This window comes from Fusarium vanettenii, assembly GCF_000151355.1.
Source record: "Fusarium vanettenii 77-13-4 chromosome 6 genomic scaffold NECHAsca_37_chr6_2_0, whole genome shotgun sequence".
Taxonomy (NCBI): Eukaryota; Fungi; Ascomycota; class Sordariomycetes; order Hypocreales; family Nectriaceae; genus Fusarium; species Fusarium vanettenii.
In genome coordinates, this window is record NW_003315849.1 from 281,454 (window position 1) to 295,714 (window position 14,261).

Here is a 14,261-nt window from a genome sequence, read left to right on the forward strand (position 1 = left end):
TCACCAGCGCAACTCAACTTTGACACTACAAGCTCCTCCTCGCACCTCACAATGAGAACCCGCAGATCCAATCGCACCAAACGGTACACTGTTGAAAAATACGACTTTGAAGGCAGTTCCGATGAGGAAATCCTCAAGCGCGCCGCGAATGCAGAGGACGATGAGAACTTTGACGTGACCGCCGCCGCCGAGAGCGCTGAAGAAGAAGAGCTCGCGCTTGAGGAAGAGGCTCTCGAGTCGGAAGGCTTCGTGAGCGAACCCGATGGCATTCCCGATAGGTTCGCGCGCCAGCGGATAAAGCCTATTCGACCCTTCAATGTGCGCGCTGCTGGCCTGACGGGTTATCTTGATGTTGAGCCTGTGGCGGATGGCCGCATCGTGAGGTCCTACTGGGGACCTTATGACCGCGGCGTCAAGGGACGTCCACTTATCGAAGCATGGTACGGGCGGCACGAAGACGGCATCAAGATGGTGCAAGGTATGCTGGACCGGTGGATGGACTGGACAGCGCTGCCTCCAAAGATCAAGGGCGAGGACGGGCAGAAGAACAGGGGCGTCTGGTCGCCCAACTTTTTCGAGCGCGAGGCTTACAACGCTGAACACTGGTATGAACGCGTGAGGGAAAGTTTGCCGGACGCCGACTCGCGAGTACGACTACCCCCGGAGGAAGCTCAGCTGTACCAGTTTCGGCGAGAGGTTATGCCAGTGTTGATGGGACCGCCAACGTCTCAGCAAGAGGTCAAATTCGAGCCCGGAGACGCATACCCGATCACACAAAATGGGCTACCCATATCAGAGGAAGATGAATCCAGCACGGCTGCGGGATGGATGTTTGACACCGGCGGTATCGTCACCGGCATGGACTGGGCACCTCTCCACAGCGCCAACGCGCCGCAGCTTCTGGCTCTCTGTGTCATCCCGCACTCTGACCAGGAACACTATGACTACGAGCAAGAGTCCATGAAGCCCGACTTCCAGAAGTATGGTACCGTTCAGCTTTGGGAGTTTTTGGGTGAAAGGCAGGAAGACGGGTTTGCTCGGCCGTCTTCGCGGAAACCAACTCTGCGCAAGACGATATGCTTGGAGTATGGACGGGCGCGGAGGGTCAAATGGAGTCCGGCTTGTGGGTTCTTGGCTGTGCTTTGTGATGATGGGAATGTTTACGTTGTTGACGCTGGTGACGATGGGGAGGGAGATTATGGCGAGTATACTGCTTCCTTCACCTGACTCTGCTAACTGTCTTCCAGAGAAAGTACAAGAACCTGTGGCTTGTTTTGGCTTCCCTGATGAAGACATCAAAGCAACAGCTCTGACATGGATCAACTTCAATCGACTCGTGGTTGGCTACACGGATGGTTCTGTCTCTATCTGGTCTATCCGTCCCAATCGCCTACTCTCTCGACATCCTGTTCATCACAACATCGTCGTTGACCTTGTGTCGGGTTACCCAGCCATGCCCTATCTCATTGCTTCCACCCCTGTCGGAGGAACTGTCAGACTCATTGACCTCCGAGCTCCGAGTCACGAATCCACCGAGGTTCAGAGCTTGACAGTCGGTACGCAGCCAAACCTACTTGGATACAGCGACCACATGCTGGGGTTCTACTCCATGTATCCATCTGCCGGTGTTCTCAACACACACATTGGCTTCATGCATCATTCTCAATTCCCGGTTGCCCGTCGTGTCTTCACAGGAGAGAGTTTCCCCTCCTGTCTCGCTGTTGGGCGGACACATCCATACCTCCTTGTGGGTTCCCTGGACGGCTCACTCTGGTCGATTAATCCCCAGGTCGAGCTCTTTACCACAAGACGCGAGCCCACAGATCGCATCCGAGTCTTCCATCACGAACACCGGCCCGCCAAATTATTCCCAGCTGACTCGCCTGCTGCGGCACGTGGAGTCGCCAGAATAGCACAAGGTTTCATCCTAGAACGAAACCTCAACAAGCAGTCAAACTACAAGCCGCCTGTTAAGAAAGGAAAGAAGCCGAAGAAGAAGGAGAGCGACGTGGCTGCGGCCGACGATGACGACGCAGGCGCTGCCACAGATCCAACGAGGGCCATTATTTATGAGCCCTTGACGAGGATAACAGTGGCCGAGTGGAATCCAAACGAAGAATACGGGTGCTGGGCTGCGGCGGCCATGGCATCGGGGCTCGTGAGGGTCATGGATCTCGGGCTGGCAGAACCGGAGGAATAGGTCAATCATTGCTCGGGGCACTGAGATCCCAAGATGGTGTGGTGGTAGTCAAATGCCTTGGCCATGCCATAGAAGTGAGTGGCAGCCGCAAGGATGACAAAAACGTGGAAGATCTGATGCGAGCTTCCCCAGATATCAAACATTCCGGGAGCGGTTCTCTCGGGCCAGCGAGTCTAATCAGAGTTAGTCAACCGTATACTCAACATGATAAGAAGACATACCGCATAAAGGAAGGCACCAAAGATGTACATAGCACCCTGCAGAGCGGTCCAGCTAAGGCTCATACGATCCTCGAGACCCTGGATGCCGTAGATGAAGGCACCTTGGATGATGGGGACGACACCAGAGAGACCAAGAGCAACGAACATCATGGCTCGATAAGGCCTCCATCGAGGGGTACGGAAACGCTCAACCCACGATACAATAGCACAGCCAAGTCCAAGAATACAAATCTGGTCCGATCAGCCAAGTTGTTCTATCAATCCCGCAAGATTCACTTACCAAAGAGAGATATGCCCTCGTCAAATAGGGATGACAGAAGAATCCATAGTAGAGCGCAGGAACATAACTCCCCACGATCAAAGCCACGATTCCCGTGTAATCCAACTTGTTCCCCCATTTTGCCACAGTCTCGCTATGGTTCGACAGGGTATGAAAGGTAGCGCTCATACCCAGACACACCACGGCTCCTCCAAAGAAGCACGCAAACACGGCCACATCGGCGACGTTGGCGGTCGCATACCGCGGACGGACCACTCGGTCCACGTACGCCGCGACTATGAGCGCCACTGCAGCTCCGAGGAGGTGCGACCAGATGTTGACGGACTCGTTGTGAAGGTAGAAGAGGGAGCGCAGCGAGTGCGTGTAGGACCCGCGGGACTGCCGGTAGCCCGAGAGGATGAAGGCGTTGTCGCGACGCCAAGCAGGGAGGTCATCCCAGAGGATGAGGAGCGAGTGCTCGAGCTTGGACTCGAAGCTCTTGGCGGCGGATAGCAGGGAGTCTGCTGAAGATGGGCGCCGGTTGCGGACGCCGGAGGGTTCGGTGTTGTCCGTCATGATGAAGCTATCCAGACTTCTTATGCAAGGTACCGCAGGGACACGTCGACTATAAGAGATGGTCCAAATACTAATAATTATGAGGGACGCAGCTCTTTACTTATACACGATGAACTGACGAGTTCCACCTTGTCGCCTCAAGATGGAGCCGGCTTTCTTGTTGTGTTGTTGACCAGGGGTGGGTTTGTTGGGACGAGCACATGGGAAAAGAAAACGTGCTTCCGAGGCTAGTGTGACGTGGAAGAAGGCGTCTAGAATCGATGTAGAAGGCCCACTCTATTCGTTAAGAGACCCTGATTCTTGAAGATGCAAGTTATGAGTGTTTGTTTAGAGAGTATTGGAGGTTTAAAAGCGAGACGTCGGTTGGAGCATTTTAGTGGTTTGAGCACTAATACAGGGGTCCAAAGCAGGAGACTCTTGACCGCAGCAATCAAACTATACGAGCAGAAGCATCACAGGAAACAGCCAAACTAAAAAGTCGGTTTTAAATAGGTTGTCAGCATAGAATTCATTTCTCTCGTTAGCCATTGCGCAAGGTGTATCGTTCAGCACGCAGGCGCCAAATGTTCTAAAACTCCAAAACAAAGCCGGCTGGTGAAATGCTCTCTCTTTCTCACGCCATGAGTACCCAACGGCGCTCGATCTCGTGTGTCCAGTTTTAACGAGGAAATGCATTTATTTCTTGCCGCTCTTCTTGATGCCCTGGCCGCCAGTGTTGAGGGGGCCCTTCTTGCCGCCAGCCTTGGCCGCAAGCTCCTTACGGGCCTTCTCGTCTGTTGGCATTATTGTCAGTGGATGATCTTCTCGCGGCGCATTTCGCAGAGTTCGGGGGAGGTCTCGTACCAGCGCGCTTCTTCTCGAGGAAGGCCTTGTCGTCATCGTCGAGGTCCTTCTGGGCCTTCTTGGCCTGCTTCAAGGGCTTGACCTTGCCGCCTGTGATGATTCGGAGGGGTCAGCTCTACGTTCCTGGAGGGGTTGAAGAGGGAGATCTTGAGGAGACTACTGACCTTCTCGGTTAGCACCGCCCATTTTGATGTATGTAGAAGAAGATGCGAAACTTGTGGGAATAAAAACGAGAAAGTTGAGTTGCGGTGGTAGAGTTCAAAGTTGAATGTCGCGAGACGGGAGCGAGAAAAGTTGCCTCCCGCTTACTCGCTCAGCCAACGCCTGGACCAGGCCAGGCCGGGCCTCCATCCCTTAGGCCTCCAGCGGTGAGCCCACTGAGCGCGGGGGGATAAGCACTTCCAGCTAACCTGGACCCTCGATAAGAACCTCTCGGGGCTTACCTAATCTCGGCATCTGCTTGGCTGCACGCATTTTCCTCCACCTTTTTTAGCCTTCAAACGGGCAGTCACAGACAACTACGTAGTTACGTCAAAGTCTGGAGATGTTGAGCAACACAATCCAGGCCTAACGACACGGTACAATCATCCAGGCTTCACATCACCTGATCCGATCCGATAGCCCTCATTCAAGGAGGAGCTTTATACCACCAGATTCCATATACTCAGTCGCTTCTCGTCTGGACAACGCTCTGGCTCCATTTCCCCCTCTCAAGCCACCCTCAACGATATTGAGCCTGTACGAGTCACTACCTACTGATCCGGTTGGGCTCTTTTCCCATTGCACTGTGCTCTTCTCAGTCCTCTTCGCTGACACTGTTCTGCTCTGCTCGTCCTTACTTCAGAAGCCGAAACTCAGCATCATGGCGTCGAGTTCGGATGAAGGCGAGATCATCGAGAATGGCGCTGAAGATTTGAAGGCAACTTCACTGCAGCACACTGGACGAAGCAGTGTTGACCGTCAAGACAGACACAAAAGTAGACTTTCGACTCCGGACCACGACTCGGCTTCCAGGCAAAGCAACACCCCGCGACGAAGCAACTCACCCCGTGGTTCCAAGCGACCCTACGACGACAGGGAAAAGGAGAGGGACCGAGACTACTATGGTTCGAGGCATGACTCGGGACACTATCGCTCTCACTACGAGGATTCTCGACGCGACGATAATCGAAGGCCTCGCGGCCTGTACGACGACCTCGACCGACCTGCATCACGCGCATCCAATTACAGCTACGATGGCCGCGACCGGAGTCGGGAACGAGATCACTATCGCGACAAGGATCGGGACTGGTATGCGAACAAGCGCCCGCGAAACAGGAGCCGTTCTCCCCATCGATCCCGCCGCGCCGACAGGGGCAGGTTCGACCGCTTCGTGAGAGAAGGCCAGTACGATCGTCGAGACGACGCATCCGGAGAGCTCAAGTATGATGATGACCGTGGTTCGCGGAATGGCGGTTCTGTGTCCAAGAGGACGACTGTAGGAGAGGCTTCACGCGCCCAGCGACATGATGCTAAACCAGACAAAGGCCTTTCAAATGGAAATGGCCCCTCCCGGAGTTCCCTTAGGTGCGTTGAAGTTCTGTCCGAGTCACAGCACAGTGCCAACCTTGCGAATAGGCAAACCCTGGCTCAGTCGGAACCCGAACGGAAGCACGAACCGGAGCCTGAGCCTGACTACGAGGAACCTGAGCCCATTGACGAAGAGGCCGAGATCGAGCGACGACGGAAGCGGCGAGAGGAGATTTTGGCCAAGTCCAGCTCGGCGACTCCCCTTCTCCTTCATGCCGTGGGTGCTGCGGCGAACAAGGCCCGCGCATCATCTCCCGCATCGACTTTGCCCGATACGCCCATGAGAACGCAGTCAGAGATTGCCACTCCTCGCACTCCTCGATCGAGTATGTCAACATGTTTCAGTAAGGGGATTCGACTAACCAATGTTACAGACCTAGCATCACCACGCTCACCCGGGTCCCACGATGAGCCATCGCCCGGTGGTATCAACCTCCTCGACGACATAGAGTTGATGAACACTCATGGAAAGACTCAAGTGGATGACGAGGATGGTCCCTCTGCGGCCGATTATGACCCAACTGGGGACATGCAAGAGGATGAACGACGAGGTGAACTTAAACATGGACACGTCGTACTTCATGGTGAGCATCATCCTACTGCAGCCGAACAACCACAGGAAGAAGTACAGGAAAAGCCGTCTGAAAAGGCTGGCGATGAAGACGAAGATGGCGACTTTGACATGTTTGCCGAAGACTTTGACGAGGACAAGTACGCAACAAAGCCTGTTGAACCTCTGGCACCCGCACAGGGCGACGGTGCAGCTCCTGATGTTCAGGCCGTTGTCAAGGGAGGTATTCTCGAAGGCGACGACAAGGATGGATATTACAAGATTCGTATCGGTGAGGTCCTGAACGGTCGATATCAGATTCAGTCTGCACTAGGAAGGGGCATGTTCTCGGGCGTGGCCCGAGCTGTCGACATTACCACGAAGCAGCTTGTTGCCATCAAGATGATGCGTAACAACGACGCCCTCCGAAAGGGAGGTTACACTGAGATTGCCATCCTCGAGAAGCTCAACGACGCCGACCCTGAGAATCGAAAGCACATCATCAAGTTTGAGCGCCAGTTCGACTACAAGGGCCATCTGTGTATGGTGTTTGAGAACTTGAGCATGAACCTGCGAGAAGTGCTGCGCAAGTTTGGAAACAACGTGGGCATCAACCTTGGGGCGACGCGAGCGTATGCGTACCAGATCTTTGTTGCTCTGGCACATATGCGGAAGTGCAGTATCATCCATGCTGATCTCAAGCCCGACAACATTCTGGTAAGTTATCCTGACTGATATCAGTGGACATGATGCTGACTTGAGTAGGTGAATGAGAGCCGCAACGTGCTCAAGATCTGTGACTTGGGAACAGCCATCGACAAGTCTGATGCAGCAACGGCGCATATGGACATTACGCCGTACCTTGTCAGTAGATTCTATCGAGCGCCAGAGATTATTTTGGGAATCCCCTACGACTACTCGGTCGACATGTGGTCCATCGGCTGCACCCTGTACGAGTTGTACACAGGCAAGATCTTGTTCACCGGAGACAGCAACAACCAGATGCTCAAGGCCATTATGGAGATCCGAGGCAGGTTCACGCCGAAACTGTTCAAGCGAGGTCAACTGGCGGGTGTTCATTTCGACGACAAGGGGCAATTCGTCAGCGTCGAGCGTGACAAGGTTCTCGGAAAGGTATGTTATGATTTCGATTCACTCCCCATGCATGCACGTATGTTGTTGTTTTTGCCATTCCTACCCCTTACCTCCATTCCCAAGCGCCACTAGGCCATGCTTCAAGCGGCCATGTCTTTACACGCAATGTCTTTCTTCTATTTTTGCAAACATCCATGCTGGGGGCCGTTTTGCTATGGGGCTCCTGGGTGTAAGCGCTTGGCTCCCCTTGCAGTCGGAAGCGCCCAGTCCGTGTGGGGAAGCGTCACCTTGAATCTTGGTCAGCCATCCATCCAACGGTCGATGGATCCAGAGACATTGGATGCTGTTGGATCTAGGATCTAGAACTCCTTGCGGGCTGTGACTATTGTCAGGGATGGATAAGACGAGATGAGATGGCTGGCTATGTTGACAAGACGCATCGTGATCCTTTCGAGGTCTCTGATCCGGCCGCATGCATCGTCAGCCTCTTGTCTCGGTACATCGAATTCCCTCTCAGCATCAGCCACGATGAGTATGCCATCCCTTGCATGCAGGTTTCAACGGCTGCCAAGGTTCAGTCCAAGCGCTCAGCCATTATCCCCATTCCCACCCGCATGGTTCCTGTCACTTCTCGATTTAGAAAGCTTGTTATTGTTGTTTTGCTAGGATTCAGTAGGCTAACATATGTCGCGCTTACAGACTACCGTTCGGACCATGGCTGTGGTGAAACCCACACGCGACCTGCGGACGAGGCTCATGGCCGCCTCGGGAGGTATGAACGACGCCGAGACTAGGGATCTGAACCATTTCATCGACCTCCTTGAGCACTGTCTCACACTCAACCCGGACAAGAGGATCAAACCTGCAGATGCGCTACGCCATCCCTTCTTTACCTCGCGAGCGGGGCATGTACGGCGGTGAAGCAGACGGGAGGAATCGTGAATGACGAGAGATGGCTTGTTTTGGAGAAGTTGATTGTAAAACATGTGGATCGTAGGAAAACAAAGACTGGGTGGGTAGACTTGGCTAGATTATTAGACGAACAAAGGGAGGCTCTTTGGTTCACAAGTGAATGGTTACAAACTTGGTCAGTGCTCTCTGAAAGGTGTCACCGCCGTTTATGTCATGCCTCGTTATGTCTCACATATTTGCCTCATGTCTTGCAGTTGAACCGAAGGGAGATTCTAGACCTGGAAGCAGGCTAGAAGGTGCAAGGTCTGTCCACATGATCTCGAGCCGATCTGTCTCTGTGTGGTGGTTCACGGTAAGGGGCGGCCTTTGATCTCATATTGTCTCGGTCTGAATCGGCGATTGAATATCAAACTGGGTCAGCCTCAACACATACAACACGCCCGGCACGTCCGAACGCCCGGCTTCAACGGAGGAACTCGTTGGTTAAGAAGCAGAAGAAAAAAAAAGGACTTCCAGGAATAACGGGGTGGCGCGGTTGCCTTGGCCTTTCTCCTCGTGAGCGTGGGGAACAGGCAGACAAGGCAGACGAGCGTTGGTCTACGCCGAGACCTTGGCTGCAAAGCCGGGCGAGAAAGAGAGATTTGCTCTGTTTTGCCTCGACGTGTGAACATGTGAATGGGAGAAGTCAGAAGTGCCTCCAGCCGCGCGCCTGGTGATGTTTGTGGATGCAAAAACCGGGGGGGGGGGGGGGCGTAACGTGGCGATGATCAAGTAAGGAGGGAACTTTTTTGATGTTTGGATGTTTTTGCCACACGGAGGAGTCACTGTTGCACGAGACGAGATCTTGAACCGCCTGTGTAAGCCTGTATTTCCTCAGGATCCGCCGTTGGACGACAGCTTTAGAGGGAGGCACAGGTAGTGTAGCCCTGCTGTCTCGGAGAGGACGCGGCGGACTTGTGTCACGGCTGAACAAGCGACGAGAACCGGGACACGTATGTCGTCGGTGAATTGCAAGGCAAGACCAAGAGGCCCAGGCTATCGAAAAGAGATTGACGGGTGTGACTTGAGTATCCAGGATTGAATTGCCCATCACTGCGTGTCATGTCATGGATCAGTTGTCGATGATGAGGTCAACTCTCCCCCAAGTTGGAAGGCGAAGATCTCATCCTGCGCAACACGAGAGAGCGTCGGCGATCAATCCCCTTAATATTGAATGAGCAAGAAAATTCACGTCATTGAGAGATTGCCAATCGTCAGGGTGAAAGACTTGGCTTGTTTTTTTGTTGTTTTTTTTGCAGCGATCTTCAGGTCCTGCACGGCGATATTACCCTCGCGGGTTGGACGGTCCACCTTTGAATGTGCTGTGCTGGCAAGCAGTTGTGCCAACCACCAGGTGAAGCCGGAAAATGTGGGGTTTTCTTTTTCTGTTTTTTTTTACTCAAGGTGATGATGTGCATACAGACGAGACGATTTGTGTGTGTCTTCTCATCCAAAGCGCCCGTTGTTGCTCTTGGTAAGCAGGTGGTAATGAGCAACATCGTGTCTCATACACACCTGTAACAATCCTGCAACTTGCGGGCGACCCCCGTCAGATGGAAATTGCGAACCTTGGGTTCTCCCCAGGACGGACGATCACATCACAGGGCGCCAGGGCTTGCCTTGCAACTTGCTTGCTTTCTCCATGGATCATCCCCCAGCACGAGCAACTTTGGTCCGTCCGTGTCATCCCGGGCCCCAGTAGAGTCAACAGGTGGAGTTCGAACGAGGGAAAAAGCAAAGAACGGGGTCGCTCGGTCGCTTAGTTTAGTCTCAGCCTCACTTGTTGGGCTGCGATAGAGGGATCCTCAATTGGGCGCAGCAGGAACGGTGAGTGAGATGGAAGCCCTGGGGGAATTGTTCGAGAGGCAGGGGGCGGGACGAAGGGGCCTGTGGGCGATACGTGCGAGGCAGGGCAAGACATTGATGACGGGCGTGGCAAAGGGTAGCGATCGGATGATATGGACGACTTGACTGGGGAGGCCTTTGTGTGTCGTCAGGATCGGCGTCACTGAGGGCATTGGTTCGCTGGGGTGCCTGCTCGTCCAGTGAGGCCTGAACCCTTTCCAGGAACCAGGTTCATCACGACCTGGTTTGGCGATCAAGCTGTCGTGTGCGCCCTCCTCGCCTTGGTGGTTTCGTCTTGTCTCGGGCGCGCTATGCCATGACGACTTTGGGTCCTTGGTGTTTGACGTTGAGTTTATCCGTAGTCGCTCACTGGTGGATGAAGTACGGTGGTTTCGACTGTGGTTGGCTCCGGTGATTGATCGTGCTGGGTCAGACCTGGGATCGTGATGTTATTCACGATTTTGTTGAGTGTCTCACCCGTGTGAATAGCCGATCAAAGAAACTCAAGGCGAGTTGATCCACCGTAGAACTAAACTCGTCACTCATACCGTGCTCTCAAGCTCAACGGTCGTAGATCTCCGGCTCCTGGGCCTAACCAGTCAGTAAAGGCCAATACAGTATTATCAAGCTGTCCATACAGGGTAGCCCTCACCGGGCCTCCGTGTCGTGCCCGGCCCCGCTCCGTGACGGCATCTCCACTTCCAGCAGCAACACCGGGTGACGGATCAGGAGACGTCCGAATCTGTCTGCCGTCCTCGTGCCCGGACAAATCCTGCGCTCGTGTGGAAACACATGACACTTCCTCCATGCCCCGTCCATGCCCGGGCGCAGGCTATTGTCGGTACTTGGTCCCCCGGATCCCTGAGGCTGAGACGGTGGTTTGACATCCAGGAAGGGCAAAGCAAAGGAGAGTCGAAGTGACGTTGGTCCTGCTTGGATCGTCCCACGAATCTGATGCCGCAGACGTCCCAACCAACCACCTCATCCAAGAAGGAACCAAGAGATCTCCGGCTGAAGAAAGCTCTCGATGCAAATCATCCATCCACCATCACACACACTGTCCCGCCCGTTAGTTGGAGCCCTCGAGGCGCCGCGGATGTCATCCCGCCAGTTCTACACCACCCAATCCAATCGTCGCCGCCCCTACCACACTGGCCTGGCCACTGCTTAGTCCTCAATCCAGGCAGCCCGATTCGCCTTCTACGCCGTTGAGGGGTCTCAACTCTGCGCCTGCCTGGCTGATTTAGACTTCGGCCACGGCGAGTGCGTTTTCTGCGTCTGCGTAGGGGACCACAACGCCCAGAGTCCATGCGACGAACATGTGGTCCACGGTCAAGCGAGCCATGGCTGATCGCCGTCCGCCGCCATGACATGCCGTCAAGTGGCGAAACGCCAAATGAGATTGATAGCGGGCGAGCGAGATCTGCGCTGAGCCAGGTGTGCCAGGCGCCTGGCCAGACAACGGCTTGCTTTGGTTTGACTCTGGCTGGCAGCGGGGTTCCGCATGCCGCCGTGGCTCCATCCTCCCGTGATGGCGTAGTATCATGTCCCTGGCTGCCTGGCTCTCCAATCGCGGTTGCATTGTCCTCCCTTGCGTCGAACCGCTACGTAAGGAAGGCCCTGGACATCCTGCCTTTGGCGGTGAATCTGCTCTTCCATCGACCTCGATCGGCCCATCTCGAAACGTCCCGGGACATCCCAGCTGTTGCGTTCGACGTTTAAGACGGTGGGCGAATTGAATGCAAGAAGCTTGCCCTCTCGATCCAGGTGCATGAAGTGGCCGAGACAGAACAAGACGGTGAGCCTGTTGCTGCCGAGTCTGGATTCCTGCCTGCCTCCTGCTCCCCTCGGACCACTGACAAGTCCAAGCTCAATGACTACGGGTTGTTTCCTCTGCAAGATCCCCAGCCGAGACGCAAGGATCGCTTGATCTGGCTAGAAACGCCTAATGGTCGGGGGGGAGCAGGCGATTCTGTGTTCAAAGCAGGTGTCATGCTAACAGTCTCTGCTCCCTATTGGAGCCCTGCCTTGGTGATAACTCAACAACCGCAGCCATGGCTCCGGGGAGGTGGCCCTGGCGGGGACGGACGTGATGGTGCGCTCTGAGACGCCGTCCATCGCCGTGCCTGTTTTCTCTGACCATCTCCCGATCGAGCAGTTGAGGCTTGGGTCTTGTGCCGTGCGGACGGTGCTTCCCCAGTGCCGGCTGACGTCTTGCGCTGCTCACACTGCGGACATTGACGCACGATCATGACTCGGAGCTATCGACGGTTGTGCGTCTTGTAAGTGAGTGCGTGACGGCAAGGTTGAGGGCATTCCTATTGGACCGATATGCCACCAGCTCGAGAGTTTGCATCTGCACCTCTTTCCTGGATCATCAACGACCATCCCGAGTTGTCATATCCTTGATGCGAGTCACGACCAATGGTGGCACGTCGACAAGTCTAGTTTCGGCCCCCGATGGATCGGCCAAGCATAACGGGCGGCATGTCGAATCAGAACGGCTTGATGTGCTTCCCATGCAGGAGAAAGGTGAGAGCCATGACGGTCACCGCCGGTCAAGTCACGGGGAGCAGGTTTCGGTCAGAGCCAGCTGCTCAGAATCAGCTCATGCATGAACTGGATGAATCTGTCCCGTGTTTGGCGGGCTGCTTGGACCTCATCGATTTGCTTAGCGGGCGAGTTAAGGACTGCAGAGTAGTATCCATCGTCAAAGGCGGGAAGTTTGAAATGGATCCTCCTGACAGTCCTGAGCAATGTCTGGAGCGAGCGCCGTGCCTCAGCTAGAGTGTATGATCGACGCCCCAGACTGGCCGCTTGGGGGAGATTCGAGACGGGTTCTTTAGTGAGGCACTCTGGCATCAGAGGAATCAGTGCTCGCTCATCTGCCTCGACGCCCTGGAAAGGCGTTGGCAAGGGCGGCGAGAATGGGTCGATTCCAGGGGACATCCCTGCTGGACGGCAGCGCCATGGGGGGCGCCATCGCATGGCACCCAAGGCAAGACCTGGCCTGGCTGCATTCGCATTCGTAGGGATCAAGCGACTTGCCGTCAACCGTTCTCCATTCTGTATCGATGCTCGTCAGGTGGATGTTCCTCATGAAACTATTGTTTATTCGCTGGTCTGTGTCTGTGTTGTTGCGAACACGAAGCTCAAGCAAGACAGTTGGAAGGAAGGGAGAACGAGATCTTGGCGCTAGTCTCAACGCGGCCTAGACCCACCCGTGATTTGACATGCCATCCATGCATGGGCATCTTGAGAACATCACGGTCAAGTTGAGCAGCGAGACAAGCCAGACCGCCCTTTCTCCAGGTGTAAAACATGCCAGGCTATCGCTGAGACCAGGGGACTCTTTTCCCCATCACAGCCCAGCGACATGCATTTCTCGCATCATGACCCGTTCCCCAGCGTCTGTCTGACATCTGCCAGTGATAGGACATTGTCTCGTCCCCTTTTTTAGCGACAGTTCAGTGGGCGAGATGGGGGATTCCGGGGGATCTCGCTGTTGACAGCGGCTTTTGACATGGAATAGGGTAGCGGCACGAGTGAGACAATGCTCGCAGAGGACGACAATGAGAGCTTCACCTAACATGTCCATTGCCAACACGTCTTTTCAAGGTCTCCATCACGCGGCGGAATACATACGTGGCTGAGGCCGACGGATGAAGCAGAGACAATATGCAGAGTCACTTGCTCATGAGGACAAAGCAAATGCCAATAACAACAGACACGGTGAGTTCGACTCGACTCCCCAGCTGTCAAGGCTCGGATCTAGGGCTCCAGCCGTCATGGAATGCGCGTGGAGGCGAGGCATCTCCCGGCAAAGGGCAGGCGAATGAACCAACAACAAGCAACACATTGATTCATCCTCGCCCTCAACCCATCATCAGAATTAGCATCAGGATCAGGATCATGTCCATGCCTTCAACGGGCGACCAGATTGCAGCGTGACAGCAAAGTGGACGACAACGGGCGCATTTCCTTTGTCTAGGACCACCCGTGATTGGACGCCTCCTCTGCAACCCATTTCTTGTTGACAGCCTCACTTGTCCCACCCGGCCCGTCGTGGCCTGTCGTGGCCTGTCCAAGGGGCACGCCGACTGTCCACGCTCACACGCACGGCCTCGCCCTCACGGTGAGATGCATCGTCGA

The 14,261-nt window shown here is 54.8% G+C and overlaps 3 protein-coding genes across 3 annotated transcripts; 2 read left to right on the forward strand and 1 right to left on the reverse strand.

Annotated features, from left to right (window-relative positions):
- Window positions 1-28: 28 nt before the first annotated feature.
- On the forward strand, window positions 29-2,660 carry NECHADRAFT_104632 (uncharacterized protein). Its single transcript, XM_003042139.1, has 2 exons — window positions 29-1,177; window positions 1,248-2,660. Exons 1-2 carry the CDS (start codon window positions 52-54, stop codon window positions 2,198-2,200), a joined length of 2,079 nt encoding a protein of 692 aa, XP_003042185.1. The 5' UTR covers window positions 29-51; the 3' UTR covers window positions 2,201-2,660.
- Window positions 2,661-4,961: 2,301 nt separating this feature from the next.
- On the forward strand, window positions 4,962-8,403 carry NECHADRAFT_104634 (uncharacterized protein; the record flags this gene model as incomplete). Its single annotated transcript, XM_003042140.1, has 5 exons — window positions 4,962-5,665; window positions 5,717-5,994; window positions 6,043-6,935; window positions 6,984-7,352; window positions 8,013-8,403. 5 exons carry the CDS (start codon window positions 4,962-4,964, stop codon window positions 8,232-8,234), a joined length of 2,466 nt encoding a protein of 821 aa, XP_003042186.1. The 3' UTR covers window positions 8,235-8,403.
- Window positions 8,404-12,692: 4,289 nt separating this feature from the next.
- Window positions 12,693-13,363, reverse strand: NECHADRAFT_81254 (uncharacterized protein; the record flags this gene model as incomplete). Its single annotated transcript, XM_003042215.1, has 2 exons — window positions 12,693-13,175; window positions 13,331-13,363. The coding sequence occupies 2 exons, from the start codon at window positions 13,361-13,363 to the stop codon at window positions 12,693-12,695; spliced, it is 516 nt and encodes a 171-aa protein (XP_003042261.1).
- Between the last annotated feature and the right edge of the window lie 898 nt (window positions 13,364-14,261).